The sequence below is a fragment of the Falco rusticolus genome, chromosome 2 (genome assembly GCF_015220075.1).
Source record: "Falco rusticolus isolate bFalRus1 chromosome 2, bFalRus1.pri, whole genome shotgun sequence".
Classification (NCBI taxonomy): domain Eukaryota; kingdom Metazoa; phylum Chordata; class Aves; order Falconiformes; family Falconidae; genus Falco; species Falco rusticolus.
Genome location: NC_051188.1, coordinates 19738827 through 19761079, shown reverse-complemented (window position 1 = coordinate 19761079; position 22253 = coordinate 19738827). Strand labels below are relative to the sequence as shown.

Sequence of the window (22253 nt, the reverse complement as noted above, 5' to 3'; positions counted from 1 at the left end):
TTAGAAAAGGGCTGCCTCTTGATTTCAGCGGGCTTTGGACAGGCCTGCACATCAACAAGGTGAATGCTGAGAGCTTCAAAGATGGTGGGGTGAAAACATTTTGAGGACAGTTTAGAGGAGGATACAAAATGTTTAACAGGGAGAGAATGAGTAGGATAGAAGGCGGCAGTCTTGTGCAATGGAAAACAAGGAATTTACAAAACAAGGATAAAGTTGGAAGAAGCAGGAAGGAGATATAAAGACAGGAACAATACAGCAGGAGCTGTACTAGGGAAAAACTGATCAAAGAAACTCCATAGGTTTAATTGGTTGGTTCCAGAAAGGAAGAACTGGGTGTAACGAAAAGAGGAAGAAGATGGCATATCAAAGGATTTCAACTGTGAAGGAGAAGACCACCACTAGAGGAAGGTGAAAGATTTTATATTACCTGCAAGAGGAAGAAAAAAGGATGGTAGACAAACATAATACCCAGAAATTACCTGTACATCTTACTGCCCTAAAACAAACAATTGAAAACAGAAGTTTTCTTGGGACATTCTGGGACCTTTAAGTTATATTAGGGCTACATCCATGAAGGCAGTAAAGCCAAATTTCCCTCCCTTTTCTTTCCCCATCTAGCAGCTGTACAACCCTTGAAGCATCTAAACCTCACCAGCTGCCCCCATCCCCACCCCCCCAACACCTGCATAGCTCTGAAGTTCCTTAAGCACTTACCGCTATGACTGAGTTGCCCAAAATGGCCATCCTGAGCAGCAAGACACCTGCAGCAAGTTCCCATTTCCGACTGTCAGCCATTCAATAAATGGGATTGTGAATGCTGTGACAGTGAGCAAATGTTGCTGTTCACGCAAATGCAGCTTTTTAGGCTTGATTCAGTTGCCCAAACACATTATTTACTGCACTTCATGAACTGAACCAAGTCATCAAAGGGTTAGATTAATGCTAGAATAGTGCAAGGGAAGCAGCAAGAACATATGACCAGGAATGTGAAAGGAAAGAAGCGCTGAGAGGGTCTGAACTGTTCTTTCCAGAAGCAGCAAGTTATTCGAACAGTACATCCCACCTTGACTGAATACACCCTGGGAAAAACTATGAAGAGTAAGTGTCTATGGGCACAGCGTTGTCTTGACACTCAAGCAGCAAGAACATAGATGCCTTACTAGATTAAAGACCTATCTAAACTGGCTTATTGTCCATCCAAAAGAAAAAGATGATTAGAGAAGAGCATCGTAAGTAGAGCAAGCATATACAGTACCTCTCCAAGAATAATTTCCTAGCTTCCAACAATTTGTAAATCAAGGATGTGTTTGGGAAAGGGGGCAGCTCTTCATATTTAATAGTGGATTGATTGATTTATTCTCTAAGGACTTGTTCAGTCTTCCCTTGAGCCCCTGCAAAATCCAGAACAACCTGAGAGAAGGAGTTCCACCTCTTTCACTTTGAACCTACCAATCTAGCCCCGCCTCACCACAGAGAGGAGCACCCTGCCCTTTCTGCCCTCCATCACATCCCCCTCCACATGCTGTCAAGTGGTAGCAGGCTGTGCTGGAGTAGGTTACGATACGTTTAAAATAACTCAATAAAAACTTTTTCTGAAGGGGATCAGCAAAGTAATGCAGCTCACCTTACCTCTATATGACCATTATATCTACAGCAAGAGTGAAGGGAAGGTTAACACCTCTTCTGGTAGCAGCCCACAATTAGTTTAAATTAAGCTAATATGCAAAACTACATCAGGTCTCCATGGACTGTACTACACTCCGAGCATACCTAAAAACGTGGAAGAGCAGCACACTTTAAAGTACATCTGGAAGAAAGTAAGAGGTGGTTGACACCATCTATCTTCCACAATGTCAGCCAGCAGCTCAGGTCTGGCTCAATGCCTTCCTTCACCTGAGGGAGTCCAGACCCACAGTTCCATCTTTCAGGAGCAATGTCCTCGTTGTTGAGCTATTTGGGGCAAAGCTTTTCCTTGACACTCTGCCATGGGATACAGGATTTGGCTGCCATTACGGCAGCTATTAAAAATTCTGCTGACCATATAACATGAATAGCCAGAAGTTTAAATCTCACCTTGAAATTACTTTTTGTAGGTCATAGTAGATCATCTACATAGTAGATGAATCACCTATATGTTTTTATTCAGTGTACGTACATACATAATTTGGCCAATGTTAAGGAATATAAGTTTGCAATGTAGACTTCTGGATTTTTATATTCTACAGTGAAGAGAACTTCAGGGTAGGAACTGTTTTTAAAGCATTTTATCAGACATGCATACTTTTGGCAGGTGAGTTTTACAGTTTCTACTCGCTGTCCCCTGCCCCCCTCTCTCAAATACAGGAAAAAGATTTTATATACATTCCAGCTTTTGAATTGTGGGAACGAAACTAACTTTCGCTAAAGTAATATACAGAAGAAAACAAAGCGAACAATAGGACAAAGGATAATAATAAAAACTGCACAAAACGCTTTTTTTTGGTAGTTTTTCTCTACTAATAGTACAGCTTTGAGTGTTAACTTCTGTTTGATTGCACTTGCAATCAAAGGACTACAGGTAGACATTTCTCAAACTGCAAATTCATTCTACCTGCATTACGCTAGTAACTGTACAAACACATGCTCCTAATTAAATAAAGATTTTTGAATAATGGAAGACTACTGCTGAATTAAACTGCTCTCTGTATCTAAGGAAACCTTCACCGCAATTAATATATGCTCCTTATTTTTTTTTACTTAAAATGACTCAACAGTTACTCTGTAATATGATTATACCTGAGACTTGGATTATCATGCTGACATTATCTTTCCCTCATAGTCCGTGTTCAATAGCCTTAACTGAGAACTAGGCATATAAAGACATAAATCATATACTCTGCATGCTAACATCTTTTACAGCACATTCCTTCCTCTCATTCATTTAAAAACTATGTCCATATACCTAGGATATTTAAATTATTGTATTAGAAGTACTGTATGCTCTGTTCATTCAGATTTGTTCAACTTTCTACAAAAACTAATTTAAACTAATTCCTCCACATACAATTTAAAGGGGGAAAAATTATTCTTTTTTCATATGAACATACATATATATATATCTGTAAACAAAGTATAAACTTAGCTTAAAAAAATGGTTAATTTTATATGGCAGAATAATGAATAACGCAACATACTGCAAAAGTAATCCTATTTTGGAATAATCCTATTTTAAGTAGTGATATCTAGCAAAATAGATTCTATCTTTTTAAGTGTTTCGGTACTTCCTACTAAGCAAGATACCTGTGTGTGTATCACTTCAACCAATAAAATCCACGATATTTATACTTATTTTTTAAAGGAATTGCATTAGTTGCAATAACAGTGATAAGACTACTGCATTTGAAATTCCTCCAGTATGACAAAAGACATAAATCAGAATTCTTAGTACCATTTTACTCATCAGGAATAGACATCAAAGGGTAAGGTTGTCTGGTAATCCACCTCCTTTGTAAAATGTTTATGTAATGAAGTGCATAGTGGGCTAACGCTTTCAAAGACTACGGATGCTTCACTAAATCCAGAATGTGTTTAAATGCGGCTCTGCGTATCTTTCATCTTTGGGATGAAGACACCATTTTTGGAGAAGAGAGTGCTTTGGTTTGGTTTGACCAAAAAGAACAGTACGTTCAGCACAGCAGGCAAAGCAACATATTAAAACTGAGAAACAGCATGGGAAGCAGATGCAATTTTTAACTCTGCTGCAGTTAATTTTGGTTTGAAATTCTGTTGAATTAAAATTGTTTGTGGTATGTCAGTTCAGCAAACTCCTTAGGTGAGTTCAGATGCAGAAAACAAGATGTTTTCTTCACTCATATTTTCCCTGTCTGTTAAATTATAGTTTTTTCCCCACACACAACCAATGGAACCATCCCACAACTATTTCTAATTAACGAGGAATCAAAGGCACACAAAGCCTAGAAAATATAAGTGATTGTGAAGTCCTGGCTGCAGGGTAACAAAAGAATCTCTTGCTCTATCACAGTCAAGATTATTTGAGATGCTTATAGCCCTAACATCTATAATGTGCTTCCAAATTATATGAGGACATCCCTATGGCCAGTAAAGGGTGTTTGGATATGGGATGTTTGTTTGGGATAGACAAACCCATTTCTCCACTGACAATTTCACAGGTGAGATGAAGAAGGGAAAAGACACCTAAATGATTCTTCTTCGGTTTCCTTTTCAAATTCATCTGGGCAGGCTTAGGTAAAAAGGAGAATGCAAAGTGCTCAGCCTTTCATCTTCTGAATTCAACACCACTTCTTTGGGCTGCTCTCTGAGACTGCATGGCTCCTCTCAGCCAGTACAAAACTTCCCATTCAGACAGCAGCGCAAACGCAGAGACCAAGTAAACACTGCTGTGGTAATGTATTCCTTAAAGTCATACTTTACCTATGAAAGGCCTTATGCTTTTGAACAGTAAAAATCTCTTGGGGTAGCAAAAACCACAGTGTCCTAACTTCCAAATTCTGGATATTACTATCATATCTCTGCAAAACACAAAAAAACTGAGTATGAAAACAAGAAAAGATTATTGCAAAGGAAATATTTGAGAACTGTCTAAACTCAGATGTCCTGTTAGTTCCCTTCAGATTTTTTTAGTTTGTTTTTCTTCTTTTTTTCCTTTGTCCTTTTTTAAATTAAAAAGAAGAATTTTAAGAGAGTGTATCAATGTCATCTACTTCCAACAGGAATAAAAAAAGACTGAAAATCATAAATCTGATAATTGTGGGGATAACAAAGTTTCGTTGTTTTACAATAAGAGTGAACAGATGTGTTCAGTTTTGGGTAGGCATTTTAGATTTAACGCTTATCCTTCTCACAAGACCAGAGCAGACTTTAACTGACATTGATATAGAGGTCAGTTTTCTTAGTCTCCCTTTTTCCGTTCTGTCTGCCATCCATGCACAGATGGACAGATAATCATATTCTTCAAATTATGCTTTAATGCATCTCATGCACCTTCTTTTTTAATTTATATTGCCAAAGTAGTAGGTGTCCTATGAAGTACAAACCCTGCTGACTCAGTTCTCTTTCCTCTTAGCTTGCTCTTTAAAAGCAATTCTAGGAGGAACTCCTAAAACAAGGAAGCCTGAATTATTAATACTCCTAATATAAATAGCTGCATAGGGACAAAATACTTTGGGGGTGGAGGCAGAATCTGTTAGGAATGCCAGCAAGGATAGGGACCAGTGAGCTGGTAAGAGGAAAGAAATAAAACATGCATCACACCTAAAATATTTGGAATGTATACACACTTCATTTAGCTAGTAAGTACTAAACTAAGGAGGATTCCATGCTTCGCTGGATTCAGTAACGAAGGCAAATCCCTCATACAGCGTAGGAAAATGATCCCTTTAGGTCTTGGCAACACCAGTGGAAAAGACTAATCTTAAAATGTATACAAATGATCTTTTTTTTTATTTTGAAGCTATTATTTTATCAATAGTGTATTAAGATTCTGAAATAAAATAACCGTGTTTATATTTCATATGCATCTTCAAACTGGCCATATACAGAAATCTGAAAAATACAGACTCATAACCACCAAACATTGGGCAAAATAATGTTTGGGTCTTCGGGTTTCTCTCAGGCACCCTCAGTAAAACGTAGACACACTACAACATAGCGTTTAACATCTGTTACCATGACCGTGCAGTTTCTTCACTGATAAGGTTCCCCAGAATCAACATTACTAGTTAAAAAATGCATAATGCCTTTGATTCCTTCTAAAAATACATGTTAGTACATCTCACCACAACTTTTAATTAGGAATCCCAGCAGAAAGTTAACTCCAGGCTCAATACAGGACCTTCTTTGTACCTCTGCTTGTTTGCCGAGTCATTTCCAGAAAGGCTGGATCTTTGACACTGTATTTGTATAACGGAGACCTCCCAAAAATGCTTTTATACAGATTTGGTCCCAAATTCTGTTTTTTCCCATTCTTTCATGAATTTGACATAATATCTTGAGCAACAATCTAAGAATTATTGATAGGACAAATTCTAGGTCAGTTCTGACCCTGCTTACCCTCTCATCCTCTTTTTGTTACCATCCTAAATGTCTGCATTCGCTCTTTGCCAATTACTCTTCCCCCCCCATACCGAGAGTAATACCTTGGAATTACTAGAGCTTGCAGTCAAAGTTCCTCATGTGCTCAACTTTGGAAGGGAGAGGAAGGGATTTTTTAATTTTTTTTTTTAATTTAAGAAAAAGACAACTCATAGATTATAATTCTGTCTTTAAAAGAAGTATTGCCAAACTGGTAGTTTGGGGGGATTAACATTGTCTTAGCAAAAGAGCATATAAGTAACAGTCAAGATGGAAAAATGCTAAATTACTGACTCACTCCTTCTAACATACCCTTTTTTCACTAATGAGGATAGAGCTAATTACAAAATACAGCTGTAAGAAAAGAGAACCTTTCTGCTCTTTGCCTATATGTCTGATGCAATGTTTTGCACAACTGTAAATACCCTTGCCTGCTACCAATGCTGCTCTTAATTTCCATTTATTATAAGCCAAAGTGGATCTCCACTTTATGACAGAAATCAGGGAACGATGCTTTCTTACACTGCTGTTTTGCTAGCACCTCCAGCTGGCTGCCTGATCATAGGGCTTATGTAAAAAAGGAGAGTCCAGAAACATTTCCATCCCTCTCTGCTACCAAAATAAGGAATTTCACCCCAAGAATTACTTTGGCCTGAGGCCCAGAACAGGTAAAATTCAATCCTAGGTGAATGGTGTTTTTCCTACATATCAAGAAATGATTTAAAAGTTCTCTAGTAAAACTACTGGGCTGAAAAAGGAATGAAATTTCTCTTAAGTACCCAACACTCATTCTTAACCCTTAGAGAACCCAGGAGAACACTCTTCATAAATCTAACATGACTTTTCATGACCCTACAGAATTGGATAAGTATAGTAAAGCATCTGCTATGTAGGTGGAGAAATAAGATTAACAGGTAAGAAAAAAAAATCCATACATTATTTCTCTGTAAAAGGAAGAGAAAAGAAGCAAGAATTTATAGGGCTTATCTTTTTACGAGGCCCACTGATATTAAGATAAACCAAAAGCAGAATACAAAGAAACAATTTCCTTTTTGGGTCAAAATAGGGATTTTTATTTTTTTCCCCAGGTGGCTGAAGTAGCTTAAAGTCTGCTAGATTCCTTAGCACAGCAGTGGGGAACAGTTAGGTTTAACATTACTAACATTTCATGGATTTAATAATGTGAGGGGAAAATCATTAGCTCAGCAATATGCAGACTACCTAGTGCAGAAAAGATGGAACAGTCCAGTTTCCAGAGGTAGAGTTTTACAACTTATGAAAGTCAGCATTGTACATCGATAGCAGCAGAGAAACTAGTAGTCAAAAGCAAGCTTTCCTCTATCAAAGATGCTAGTACTTCACTCTGCTATACTGGGAAAGGGGAAAAGGGAGCTCAAAGACAGCATGGGTGTGTTTTCCTTATTTATGGAGTTGGTTGCACTAAATAGCCTCTTGAACTTGTAACAAACACCTAACGTAATATACAAGACGGTGGACACAAAATTCCCTTTCCTCCATGTTAAATAAAGACACAACGAATTCCTGTTTTTCATGGCTTACATGTTCTGCTTTGTTATAATAAATGATTCCTTATAGTAAATATTCCAAAGTTAATGGGACAAAAAAGTTCAAGTCAAGAGTAGTGAAAACAAGTAGAAATTTAGCTTTTGGAATACACTGAGATCTGTATATAAAGTACAAACCTTAGACCAAATCCATCTATACTGGTTGAGGTTTCATACAGCAATGAGATTATCAAAATTATCAAAAGGCATGAAACAAAATTTGTGAAGTACTCGCATATTACTCAATGCATATTTGTGTGCATTTCAGAATGTAAACCGGTTTTACAAACACTGTAAGGAAAACTGTTTTCTTTAGGATCATGACAAATCTGATATTTAAACATTAAGTACTTACTGGTATCACCAGCAACATTTCCTTCTCTGCGGCTACGTGCACTGCCATCTCTGCCAGATTTAATGCGCTGGAGAACAGTGAAAAAGATTTGAAAAGAACAGAACAAAACCCCCATTTAGTAATATACATTAGAGATAATCACTGAAAACTCAACCTAGCTTTTATTAATAAAACAGTAGAAGAACATTAAACTAGGCTTACTACGCTGTAACTAATAAACCTTGGTTTTTCAATGCACAAAACAGTCCTTAAAATCAACGTTAAATCCAACGTTTACATAAAACGAGTTCTATGAAATTCAAACAGAAAATCTCAATAAATTATTTTTCTTCAGATAAAATTTATACAAGGAACGTGCATAAAAATAGTTCAGATGTACTTTTGTAAAGTACAGCTGAAAAAACAGGCAACACAGCCCTTCTTGCATGAGTTCAAAGTAGCCCCTGCCTATTAATGTCTTGTAAATCCCACAAGCATTTTATTATTGTAAAGATTCAAAGTGGGGAAAGTAGGGAAATCTATAAAAAGAACTATTCACCCCATAGATCTTAAATTCTGAATACTTGGCACAGCACTGTACTTCACAGCAAAATTTAATTTGCTGTTGAGTGTTAAATGCAAGATAAAGGTGAAGGTAAATACCTGAAAAGCTGTGTTTGAAAAGTCAGCTCTCTTGCACTGAGGAAGGCACCATAAACATCTTCCAGCTGTGTTTTTTTTTAGTGTTATTTGAAAACTTTTAACAGTTTATCAAAGCAATACCTCTGTATCGCATGACAGACTCTGCTGCTGGCAAAACACCAAGTTCCTCATGCATGTATCTTGTCAATTACAAGAAGGTACATCTCAGTGAGGGACTTTTTGATGGGTAGGTACAAAACCTTGGTATTTAAAGCACTCAGCTGTTAATAAACTAATCTCTGCATCTCATTCCAAAATATGAATTCAGGATCTGATTAAAACACATGTGCGCACCACCTAACCATGTATTCAGGTCAATTACTGTAGCTTCTTCACTCATTTTTCACCAGAAAAACCTCACGGAGTCTGGCAAAGTTAGAATGACAGAGAAGTGAAAGAACCTTCAAGATTCATGCCACCAGAAAAAGGAAGAACCCTTAAATCAAAACTCACAGGAGTCAGACATGAAAGCAGAGAGCCTAGCATGAAACCAGGAATGGTCTTGGAGTGATCCAGTTGGGGATCAAAATTTCTCATAATTTTTATTTATTTTGGAAAACCCTCAAGTCTAAAATATGTTCTCTGAATGCTAGATTAAATATCCTATTCACAGTCCAGTGAAGTAGCATATATCAGCCCTTCAGGAAGCACATTCAGACTCCCCAGATGCTGAATGACTGACAAGTCTGCCAGCGGAAGCTCAGCTGCTGTCTCTCAGAGGGAAGTGGTCTCTACATGACAGTGCCCTTGTGGCATTTGCATCCTAGGACCTTACTCCCAAAACGTTACAGAAGTACTACAGCTTAAGCATATGACTAATTCCTGTAAAGTTCCAAGTGAGTAGTTCATAAGTCATCCTATACTGAAAGCAGACACTTAAAATAGGTCCAATGATTTCCACCCTAAAACTGCCTATTTCTCTCCCATGACTGCAAAAGACATTTAGGATGATCAGTCCATATGCAGATGCCTGAAGGTAAAGGCAGTAAGTCCCTCGCAGCAATCGTACCTATCATCACTGCTTCACACCACACCCAATCAGTCCCTCATTATCAGTCATTAAGCTCACTTAACGGAAATAAATAGTAATGTGTGTATACATCAGTGCCAAGAAGGTTGTGTGAACTTTTACACCATTACCTGTTGTCTTTAAACTGAAACATGAAAAAAGGAAGATTAATGCAGTAAAAACCAAACAAACCCACCCAGCCACCAACATACGAAGGTTACAGTAAAAATCCAATCCTGTAAGAGGCAGGGAGAAAAATTTCTACAGGGAACGAACCCCACAGATGTTCCCAGATTCTTGGCTGGAAGTATTTAACAACTTGTCCCTGTTTGAGAACTGAGTGAAATAAGTACTCAAGAATATTTATTTTGGAATAAACTCCATGTGGATATACTTGTTCTCGAAAAACAATGCCAGAGTAGCAAATTCTGATAAATTTCTACAGGAAGACTAAGTCTGTGTGCAGACTTTGAAATGTAGGTGTATTACACTAGCATTTATCTATTTTCTCTTTACTGGGTGCAATCAAGAAATCACAGGTTAGTCTGAAACTGGGAGCAGGAATTGACCTATATCTGGTATTGCTAACTGAAACCATTGTTCCTATTGGAAACTTACATGGTGAAATGTTAAAATTTGGTAATTTTAGAACTTGAAAGTATAGTTTATGACTATATGCTCATGGATGACAGTTGGCATTTCTTAGGACAAAAATACCTAGTAATTTCCAAAGCCAGATGGTAGTCATAAGACTGAAAAACCACACACACACCCCAACCGAGCAAACAACAACAAAAAAAATATCCCCAAACCCAAAACCAGAGGATGGGAACCCAGGTGTAATACCAATAGCAAAAAGACATACAGTCACAGAAAGATATTCAATCTCTACTACAGGACAGCAGTACACTAAATCGCAGCACATTCTAAAATATCTTTCTTTTCTTAAGAGTCTTTGTTCCTTTACATCTACAATGGTGTCGATTTTTAAGAAAACTGGATAAGTGGATTCCTTGGAGGGGTAGAAAAAGTTGTTCCTTTTCTTGAGGAGACACTGAACTTGGGGAGATTTCAGAGTGTGACAGACAAGAGAGCCAGAAGCGGGAGATGGGTCCACGTCTCTCCCTGACAAGGCACTGCAAGAAGGAGCAGGAAGCAACTGATCAAGTTTCAAAGGTTCTGAAGAGAATCTACCAGGAACTGCAGGGGCAGAATTTTGCTGCCATTCAGAAACTCACTGAGCTTACTCAAGCTGGAAGCATGTGCCCACCTGGCAGGAATGAAGCTGACCGAGCTGACCACAAACCTGCTTGATTTCTATTGTTGGTGATGGGTTTGAGGGGGCAGGGCAGGGCTGAGGGGGTTGTTTTGTTTGGGGTTTGTTTGGTTTTTTTTAAACCTACTGCATTTCAGTTTTCTCTGTTTATAAAAAAGTTGGTTTAGTTTAAATTATAATAGGATCAGGCTTACTTGAATTTAAAAGCCTGTTTTCTGGGCAACAAACTATAGGAAAATATTTAGGCAGATCTACCTTAAGGCTTTGACTAGTTGGAAGTGCCATCACAGATACCTTATTCTCCCCCTCTACTCCACTCTTATGAGACCCCACCTGGAGTGCTGCACTCAGCTCTGGAGTCCTTCACACAGGAAAGACATGGACCTGTTAGAGCGGGGCCAGAGGAGAGCTACAAAATTGATCTGAGGGCTGGAGCACCTCTCCTGTGAAGACAGGCTGAGAGAGTTGGGGTTGTTCAGCCTGGAGAAGAGAAGGCTCTGGGGACACCTTATTGTAGCCTTTCAGTGCTTAAAGGGGGCTCATAAGAAAGATACAGACAAACCTCTTACCAAGGCCTGTAGTGACAGGACCAGGGGCAATGGTTTTAAACTGAAAGAGTGTAGACTTACACTGGGCACAAGGAAAAAAATAAAAATTATGGTGAGGATGGTGAGGCACTGGCACAGGTTGCCCAGAGCAGCTGTGGCTGCCCCATCCCTGGCAGTGCTCAAGGCCAGGCTGGATGGGGCTGTGAGCAGCCTGGTCTGGTGGGAGGTGTCCCTGCCCATGGCAGGGGGGTGGACTAGGCGATCTTTAAAGGTCCTTTCCAACCTGAACCACTCTCTGATTCTGCTTTACAAGGTTAGTTCTGTGACAGGACAGAGTCACCAGACTCTTAACAGGAATACTGAAATGTAATACAAACAGTGAGTTTTCCATGCCATGGCTGAATTACGATCACTACTGAAGTCTGAACAGCCTAAAATAACTATGCCATAACATGTGCTACCATGCATCTGTACTGGGTTCCGTTGATACCTCTGTCATTAAGGTACTACTCAATGAAGTCCCTTAACACAATGTAGTCTGAATAAAAAAAACCCACCATAATTTAAACTTAATTTCTGTGTTATTAAAATCTTAAATAACTTTGATTTTTATTTTTTTTAATATGCTACTGGTAGCTTTTTTCCCCACCAGGAAGTATAGAAATGTGCTCAGGAAAGCTCCCACATCCAACATGAAATAAACAGGAGGATGTGACAATTTTACTTTTACTTTTTTTTTTTCTTAAACCTATTCAGACATTAACTTTCTTAAAAGGAAAAAAGTGGTTTCCTTAGAATTCTCAACATTTGCAGATCTATGGTACATAATTAATATATTCAGTGTAAAAAAAATACTGGAATTATATGCAAGGAAAATAGATAACCTCTCCATCTCCAGGGACCTCTCTCTTACCAGCTAAAAAATAATCCCATTTTAACTGGTTTCATCTCTGAACTTTCCAGAGCAAGGCCCTGAGGTATTGGAAGTTATTGCAAAGAACTATTTATATCACTGACATTGAACTGATATTCCCTAGAAACCAAGCAAAGCCTGTTTAACACACTTCAGAGAGATCTCTTAATTATGAGTTTTGCAGAACAGGAACATTACATCTGCTCATCTGTTTTGCTTACTGATACCACTATAGGTGAGACACGGAGGAATATTAGTCCCACTACATTTGTGGGCTGCCTTCTTTCGTCCATTTTTCCAAGTGCTTTAAATTTTACATTTACTGAAAAGCCAAACCAATATACTTCAACTAACCCCACAAAGTAAGATTGTAGCATAAATCTGGAATCCTTTGATCAGTGTTTCCGTCTGTCAATTTAATTTTTAAAATGTACTAGCGTACACGTATATACTCAAACTCTCTGGAATTGAAGTAACTAAGGATGCACTTACACGTTATCTGACATCAAAAGGGAGCCAGTAAGTGTTACTAGGGTCAGAGTAAATCAGGTAAAACTTACTGTGTCCTAACGTGACTACGTAGCTTTGAGGCAATACACTGGATAGGAAGAGCAAGCTTGAACAGTTGGCAGCTCAACAGCATGGATAATGCTTTCCAAACAGGAAGTTGATTTTAATTTTAAAATCTTACTTTATCACAGAAATACCACAAAAACGATGCACATACGTGCACACCCATGCTCACTTTTCTGAACAGAAGGCAAGTTACGATCTCATACCTTTCACAGTCTGTAGCTTTTCCATTATTTTTTTTTTTCAGTTTAAAAATTGTCACTAACATGAATAATTTACTTCTACCTACATAATCTGTCAATGTCACAGCTTTGTATATAGCTAAAAGGAGTTCTACGCGGACAAATTCTTAGGCTCCCCTTCTCTCCCTATAGTTGCATTATTACTTGGCTCATAAATACACTTTATGCAGTCTGGCAAGTAAGTAGGAAAGACGACATTCCAGAGATATTGAATTATGTGGGTGGCTCCAACATTCCCATCACATCCACATAACCCATCTTTCACCAGTATTTTAAAAATTACAGAAAAAACAGTGCTCAAAAACTGTGCAGACAGATACAAGGCCAATCAGTAATTCAAAACTAAAAACCTGAAAAATCACAAACCACAAGCCTCTCTAAACTAGAAAGTTAATACACATTTTATCTTGAAGTATCACAAACAGTATTTTAGCTTCATCTATGTACATGCAGTGATACTGTATAATCACAGAAAGAAAGAAGATTACCTGCTCTCTTATTTCTTTTAATTTTTCCACTTTCTTGAGCTTTGTCATATACTCCTGGACTTCCTTCAGCCCCATATCTGTGCAGAGGCGAACTAAAAATCGGAGGCCTAAATGAAAAGCAAAACCATTAAAAAAAGGCTTACAAGCAAGTCAAACTACAAGTGCACCGTAACACAACTGGACATACAGAATAGCAAATAACACAAATACTGTGAATACAAGGTGACTCTACCTTGTGTTGTGATATTTTGCAAATAATTCAACATTTTCTGTGATGTAACATCTATATCCATGAATAGTACAATACATTTATATATGTGGAAGGCACAAGACATACTAACTCATCTGGATCACAGCTCCTGACACGAGGAGCCACTATCAATGGCATTTTGTTAAAAACAATTTTACAAATACCAAGTGAATCAGAATGGTTTGGTTTTCCCTGTTGCTGTGGTTGATTTTTTTAAAGATTAGTATTTATAGAATTAAAAAACCAACAAACTAGACATGAAGATTGAGTGTAACTGTATGATGGAACCAAAAAAAACCCCCTAAAACCGATCTCCTGAGACACTATACCAAACTCTGAAAACATTGTTGCTATTCCTATGCATGCGTCCACATACCTTTGAAAACTGCCTCTGAAGCGGAAACAAGCGTGACATGGCCATTACTGTCCTGACTGCTTTCACAAATACCTTATTTTTCTTTTTGTGCTAAGTTACTTCTCTGCTGGTTTAGGGAGCTGAACCTGTTCACTGAGGGATCAGATAAGCACCAGAATGTGCATAAGATGGCTGGGAGCACACAGCCAGGGAAGGATGAGTGAAGAACCGTTGTTTCAGAAGCAGAAAACTTTAAAATCAGTTAAATTGTCTTGCCTAACTCCTGCCTTCGTTTCATAATTTGTAGAAACTACATTCAGAAAAATACAAGCATTCAAAAAGGTTTAATAAATAATCTACCCCTACGAAACATGTCTGACCAATACGAACATGACAGTTTGCTTTTAACTTCAAGGAATAACAGTATCACATTTCTCTTGTACAACAGAGCTGTATGAATCCTCTTTAAAAAAGTAGCACATTTGTTAAAGCAGAACAATACAATTTTATTTTGAAATACAGTGAATGTTCTTCTCACATAGCATTTAAAAGCATAGGTTTGCTGGTGACAATCCTGTATTTTAGAATTAGTGAGGCACTGTGTGGGATGTAAGAGGATTGTTTCCACAGCCAGTGACAACCCCTATTTTCTACAGGGCTTTTTCATTTATAGTACAGGTGAGACTGATTCTGCAAAATACTCTTTGAAGTTCTGTTTCCTCTAGTTTGGTTTGAAATTCTCTATTGATTTTCCAGAGACTGGCTGACCAACTGTACTTAAAAATGCCAACAACAAAATCTCACCCGCTACAACCTCTGGGAAAGCCTGGATTTTGCAAAACAGTTGCTAAGATTTTCTCCTACCTAGAAACTTTGAGCAGGAGTTTTAACCAGCAGGGACTAGAAGTAAAATATATATACGTTTCATCATGAGAGATTAAATACGTAACATAGTTAGAAAACGTAGGAAGTATGATTGAGAAAACTCAACCAATCTGCTGAAGTTTATTTTAATCTCTCTCCTCCAGCATTACCCTAATATTTCTTAAATCATGGTTTAGTGTTGTCACAGAAAACATGCAGCAGTAGCATGAATAAAAATGTTAGTTCATGAAAAGATTTTCATATGAAAAATACTTCCATCACGCCATTACTAACACAAATATTCAATGCAACAAAGTTTCCTTTGATAGTTGTACCACTCAATAAAACAACTTACATTCAACATTCTCTGGGAATTTTCTGTGAATTACTTTGTATTTCTCTAGAGCTTTCTGGTAGTTACCTGCAAAGAAAACAAACATCTCCTACCCACATACCCAAACATAAAAAGGAATACCCGATGAGAAACTGATACAGTTAAACATCACTTCACCTTTTTAGTTTGGGTACCTGATTTAGTATTACAAGATCAAACCTGATAAAACCAAACTTAACATTCTTTAAATACTGATAGAAAAAATTAAGAGCTTCTAAACCCAGTCCAAATTACTTCATAAATAACAAAATTAACGAAGAGGAGTTTCCCGATTTTTGTGCTTTATTGACCTGCCTCTAGGACCCCATTGTTCTATGGCACACCTACTAGACAAGCTGTATCAAGCATACCAGGGCTTATCTAAGGCTGCAGATGTACAGATTGGTCAAACAGAAATCTAACAGCTGAGCTCTGCCTGTCCTTCCTTACCACCAGAATACTAACCGTGTCTCTCTCCTTTGCCTAGATCTGGTAGTGAAGTAATTACTCTTTAAGACTTTTGCCTTCAGTTTTGGCTCAGCTTGATTATTATGGAAAGGACTGATAAAACCTGTGGATCTAAAACCTCATATCCATAAAACACCTGACAAAAAAAGTTTGTTAAATATCACTATTTTTATTTTCCCTAGTGTGAGGTATAGATCTAACTGACCTGCTACGTGTTAATACAGTAAGCTGGGAATTTTGCCAATGAATCATAAGTGATCTAAAAAGCAGCCAAAACCATTGTGCTTCTTTGCTGGGAAAACAGTTAATCTGTCTAGTTTTGAGTGGTGCTGACTGTTCTTAATTCACTGACTTCCCTAGGTCCTGTTTCTTTTCTCACTGTTGTATTAAATTACTGAGCAGAGTGAGAAAATGCACTAATTTATTATAGAAGTCTGTTCTGCAAAGTTCTAAAGAAGCATAAAGGAGAGAGACAAAATGGGCCAGCAAGAAAGAAGAGTATCATTTACATCATCAAGTGTCTTGAATGCATTTTAGGTGATGAAAAAACTCAGAAATATTAGTCTCTTTCTGTTGTTTTTTTTTTATTAACGTATTATATTCCCAGTAAGAAAATACAGCACATTAAGACTGCCTTTTGTTTGTGTAATTAAAATAGTATTTTAAGATCAGAAAATGATACCTGCTGTTGGAAAGGAATGGGAATTAAGCAACTTTAAAATCTAATTACTCATGTTAGATCAGCTGGTAGTATAACTTCATTAAAAAAACCTTCTATCAGATCATTATGCTCTACCATCTTCTTTATTTTACTTATTTAACAGCACAAGAAGTGTTTCATGCATAAGCCAGTGCAGGGACATTTCCAGGACTTAAAAGAAAAGTTACATTTTATTACACAGATACAGAAAATTCATAACAAAATAACATGTAACTAAATTTTTTAAAAAAGAAAAAAATCAAAACATCAATCAAAACAAAACAAATCATACAATCACAGAATCGTTTGGGATGGAAGGACTTTTGAGGACTACAGTTCCAACACCCCAGCCATAGGCCCCATCCAGCCTGGCCTTGAACACTTCCAGGGATGGGGCAGCCACAGCTTCTGTGGGCAACCTGTTCCAGCCTCACCGCCCTCATCCTAAATTTTTTTCCCCTACATCCAATGTAAGCATATCCTCTTTCAGTTTCAAACCACTCTTTCTTGTCCTGTCACTACAAGCCCTGGTAAAAAGTCTCTCTCCCTCTTTCTTATAAGCCCCCTTCATACATTCTCCAGGCTTCTCTTCTCCAGGCTGAACAACCCCAACAAGTTACAAAAAGTTACAAACCTCCAGCCAATTACAAAAAAGCTACAGAACTTACCGCTTCTCCTGTAGCAACTGGCAACCATCAGCTGCCACTTCACTTGTGTCGGTCTGCACAGAAATAAAATAAAATTATGCACACTGCCAGGCAATAAATAAGCAAAATAATCTGCATAGCATTGCTAAACACCTACTATTAAACTACTCTTAAAATTTTTCACGTAGCATATCGCCTTCCCAGGAAGAATTTAGCCTGCTCAGTTCACACACAGTTTACCTCTGCATCCTGCTCCTGTCTTCAGGCCTCAACGTCACCCATTTGTAGTTCTGTTATAGTCTCTCCTGCTCCTGATTCTGTGCACCAGACAGAATTAGTAGACCTGACACACGAACCACCAATCTTTGTCTGAGGTACAGAACCATGCAATGAGGGAGAACAAAACACTAAGCTGTATTTTGAGGAAGTCCCAGCAGTAGCATCCCACAAATGCCCAAGGGATCCCTGCCAGGAAGCACATTCCCTGCTCACAGCTTTGAACTCTGGCTTCTCTGTGTCATCACCTCAAAGCCCTAGCTGCTACCTGTCCCTTTCTTCTTAGCACGTAATGGTGATAGATATCATCAGAGAAAATATTTGAGATGTTTGAGCATGTACCACAAGTGTTGGACCTTTTTCTCATTCTTATAAAAATAATTTGAAATCTAGGAAATTTTCATGTCAACAGCATAAGGATGCCCTATAAGCCAAAGCACTTTTCACATGTGGCTTAAAATGCTACAGTAGTATATCCCAAAGGCACTGCACGTCAACGTTTTCAGAATAGTTTTGTAGTTATTCTCTTCAGTTTTTCTCTCCAGTCAGGGCACAGGTAATTTTTAACTCTAAATAATATGTTTGCCTGATAGTTGCCAAACAAGCTTATGAAACACAGCTGCTTCACCTTCTTTAGTTTCAGCTGAGTATGGCTGCCTTTATTGTTTGCAAGAGACAAGCATACACCATAATAAAGTTTATTAAGCAATTCAGTATGAAAACTCTAGAGAGAATAAATTGCCATCAATCAGCATTAGCTGCACAACTCCTTTTATTAATGATAGATCTGTCCATGCTGGTAAGATGTAAAATAGTGAAAAATTGTTTCTCAAGTCATCGTTTAACATGTTATCTTAGAATTCAATTTAAAATGTAATTACTGTGATTGAAACACTGAATACACTGAACAAAGTTAAACTAAAAAATACTGGTCACAGTTAAAATACAGTTATAATTTTAAAATGTAACTTGTTTGCAATTACTAGCAATTTATAATGCAACATTCATATTTATCAATTAGCATATCTAGGTTCTATTTTTAATACTAAAACACCGAAACATCTATGCTTTGTCACCCACTATTAATAATCTCATCCCAGACAAAAATAGAATCATAGACTCATTTAGGTTGGAAAAGACCTTTAAGATCATCAAGTCCAACTGTTAACCCAGCACTGCCAAGTTCACCACCCAACCATGTCACTAAGCACCACATCTACATGTCTATTAAATGTCTGCAGGGATGGTGATTCTACCACTTCCCTGGGCAGCCTGTTCCAATGCTTGACTACTCTTTTGGTGAAGAGATTTCTCCTAATATCCAATGTAAACCTCCCCTGGCACAACTTGAGGCTGTTTCATCTTGTCCTGTCCCTTGTTATCTGGGAGAGGAGACCAACTCCCACCTGCCTACACCCCCCTTTCAGGCAGCTGCAGAGAGCAATAAGGTCTCCCCTCAGCCTCCTCCTCTCCAGGCTGAACACCCCCAGCTCCCTCAGCTGCTCCTCATCAGACTTGTGCCCCAGCCCCTTCCCCAGCCCCGCTGCCCTTCCCTGGACACGCTCCAGCCCCTCGACGTCCCTCCTGCAGCGAGGGGCCCGACACTGAACCCAGGGTTCGAGGTGCGGCCTCACCAGTGCCCGGTACAGGGGGCGGTCACTGCCCTGGCCCTGCTGGCCACACTGTTTCTGACACCAGCCAGGACGCTGCTGGCCCCTTGGCCACCTGGGCACACTGGGGGCTCATGCCCAGCCGGCTGTCAGCCAGCACCCCCAGGCCCTTTCCCACCGGGCAGTTCCCAGCCCCCTGCCCCAGCCTGTAGCGCTGCCTGGGGCTGGTGTGACCCACGGGCAGGGCCCGGCACTGAGCCTGGTTGAACCTCACACCACTGGCCTCGGCCCATCGGCCCAGCCTGCCCAGACCCCTCTGCAGAGCCTCCTGCCCTCCAGCAGACCAACACTCCCACCCAACCTGGTGTCATCTGCAAACTCACTGAGGGTGCACTTGATCCCCTCATCCAGATGGCTGATAAAAGATACTAAACAGGACTGGCCCCAGTACTGAGCCCTGGGGAACACCACTTGTGACCGGCCACCAGCTGGATGTAACTCCATTCACCACCACTCTCTGGAGTCAGCAAGCCAGCCAGTTTTTTTACACGGCAAACAGTACACCCATGCAAGCCATGAACAGCCAGTTCTCTAGGAGAATGCTGTGGGAGACAGTGTCAAAGCCCTTACTAAGGTCCAGGCAGACAAATCCACAGCCTTTCCCTCATTCACTAAATAATTTCTCTGTATTACAGACAGATTACAATTGCAAATAGTAATGAAGAATTTTATATGCCAATAATTTGTACTTTACAATCCACATACTTCTGTGTTTCACGCATGGACTGAGTGCAACACGAAGCATAAAATATTTAGATCTTTGCCAAAACAATACTATGAAATAGTTCTTTTTAGTTTCAGCTGTTTATTTCCAAAGTTCCCAAGAAGGCCATGAACACCAACATACGTTTATTTAATGTGGCCAGTATTCATACTGAAAAGAATACTGGCAAACCTGTGAACTGCGATTTCTGTTAACTGTCTCCTGCATATCTTCATCTGCTCTACATCTCTATTTCTTTACAATTATACCACAATTTGGGTGAAGCCTATATTTTCTATGTATTCTTAATTTTTAAACCTTATTTGAGGTTTAAAACCCTTGGATTTTCTCTTATATAATTAATGACTACTCTAACTCAAGCCCTTTCAAAACCATAATTAGTATTTTTTACCAACTTCTAACCACCTAACTCATGGTATGATCTTCCTTTGAATAACAGTGTACACATTTTTGTTCACATGCTGTCTTGTTCATGCATGTCATTCAGATTCACAGAACAAAAAGAATGTCAAATTTTAGATCAGCACAAGACAATAACTAAGTTTTGCTTAGCCTGATTTTTGATAGGTTTCCCATAACACAAAAGAAAAATTCACACTTTGAGTGAATTTTAGTTGCACAAATTTTAGTTGGTCTATTAACACAAAATACTTCACGAACAAAGACAAATATTTGTTGCCACATGAAAAGACCATATGCATGTCTTTCTAGAATTCTGCTTGAACTCTGGATTACAGATTTAAATTCGGCCAAATTTTTGTTTATTAACCATTTGTCAGAATTCCAGAACCTTTCTAATCTAAAAAAAATGACCTATATAATTTAAGTGCATCATACTCTGCTAAAGGACAATTTCAGCAATTAAGTTGCTGAACTGACCTCAATATATTTCAAACATCTCTATTGGGATCAATTTGATCTTCAACTTACTTTCACTGACCATTGGTAATTCACACTGCACGTTTTTGCTTGCTTCTATACCTTATTTGTAATATCCTTTTTATGGCAGTAGAAGTTATGCAAAAAGTGAAAATGCAGCAGTAACTGCTAACAGATGCATTTATCTAAACTATCAAATCCTTGCTGCATGGTAAAATAATAGAACGGAAATACTTCACATAAAGCCACAGAGGAGGTGGTCTTGGTGGCTTAGGAGAACTATTCCCCACTTCACAGTTGTGTTTAATGGGAAAGGATAGAGAAAAGAGATTCTAATACCTAATACAATACCTAATACCTTGCACCCAATGGATGATCTTACTTAACATTGAAATTGCACAGTATGAGCAAAACCACACTGTAAATGAATAGAAAGTTGAGAAAATTAAACAATATCCTAAATATTCTTAACTCTGGTATTTGCTTATAGTATTAAACTTACCCAATTTATCACTAGATACACTTATGGATATCTAATCAAAAATATTTGAGTAGGCATAAAATAATAATCACTTACAGGATAAGGGCTGCTCTTTCAAAGTACTCAATGGCTTTTTCACAAAACTGGGTGTCAATGTAATAGGCTCCAAGCCATTCAATGACCTCAATGTTTGAAGGGAAATACCGGTATGACTGACAAAATAGGAAAGGTGAAAGAAACAATTTTAGTGATAAACAACATATTTATGTTGCTTCTGGAATATCTTACTCAAGTGTTTAAATCTCCAGACGCCAAAACTGTGTAATATATGAATGGAAGCAGTGTGCTATACGAAGTAATCCTGAAAAAAAGAAAAAGCATGCCAAGTTTTCTAATTACGGAATGCTTTTCAGAAGTTACTTGAGATGAGCCCGTCACATTTTATTAGCCTTATTAGAAATATTATTTTAAATAGCTTGCAACAGCAAAAATGTTTACTTAGATCATGTCTACATGCAAATAAGTTAGCATTTTTTAACATTTTAGGTAACTAATACATGTACAATTCTACACTCAAATCAGTCTGCTGGAAAACTCACCCTAAAAGCATTCTTTTCTATCAAATACGTATGTATGCAAAATAACATTTTCAGCTTTTTAGAAATTCCCACTGAAATAGGCAGCAAAATTATCATCAAGCATAACTCCACTAGTATTCAGATTGTAACACAGCCTTTGGTCATCCTCGCTTTACAGAGAAAAAAAAAGAACTCTCAGATTGCAGCAAAGCAACTTCCTGTCTTATTCCTGTTTCTAAAACAGAGGA

General features: G+C 38.3%; 1 protein-coding gene across 9 annotated transcripts in view; it reads right to left on the bottom strand.

Moving 5' to 3' along the window:
- IFT88 (intraflagellar transport 88) overlaps positions 1 to 22253 on the bottom strand; it is a 57041-nt gene that overhangs the window by 2210 nt on the left and 32578 nt on the right. For all 9 annotated transcript variants that reach the window (XM_037376901.1, XM_037376904.1, XM_037376903.1 and 6 more), the window contains 5 exons: positions 21524 to 21639; positions 17419 to 17471; positions 15565 to 15630; positions 13741 to 13847; positions 8011 to 8077 (listed from right to left, as the gene is read on the bottom strand). In XM_037376901.1, the coding sequence (XP_037232798.1) occupies positions 8011 to 8077; positions 13741 to 13847; positions 15565 to 15630; positions 17419 to 17471; positions 21524 to 21639 (409 nt within the window). The remainder of the gene's footprint in view (positions 1 to 8010; positions 8078 to 13740; positions 13848 to 15564; positions 15631 to 17418; positions 17472 to 21523; positions 21640 to 22253) is intronic.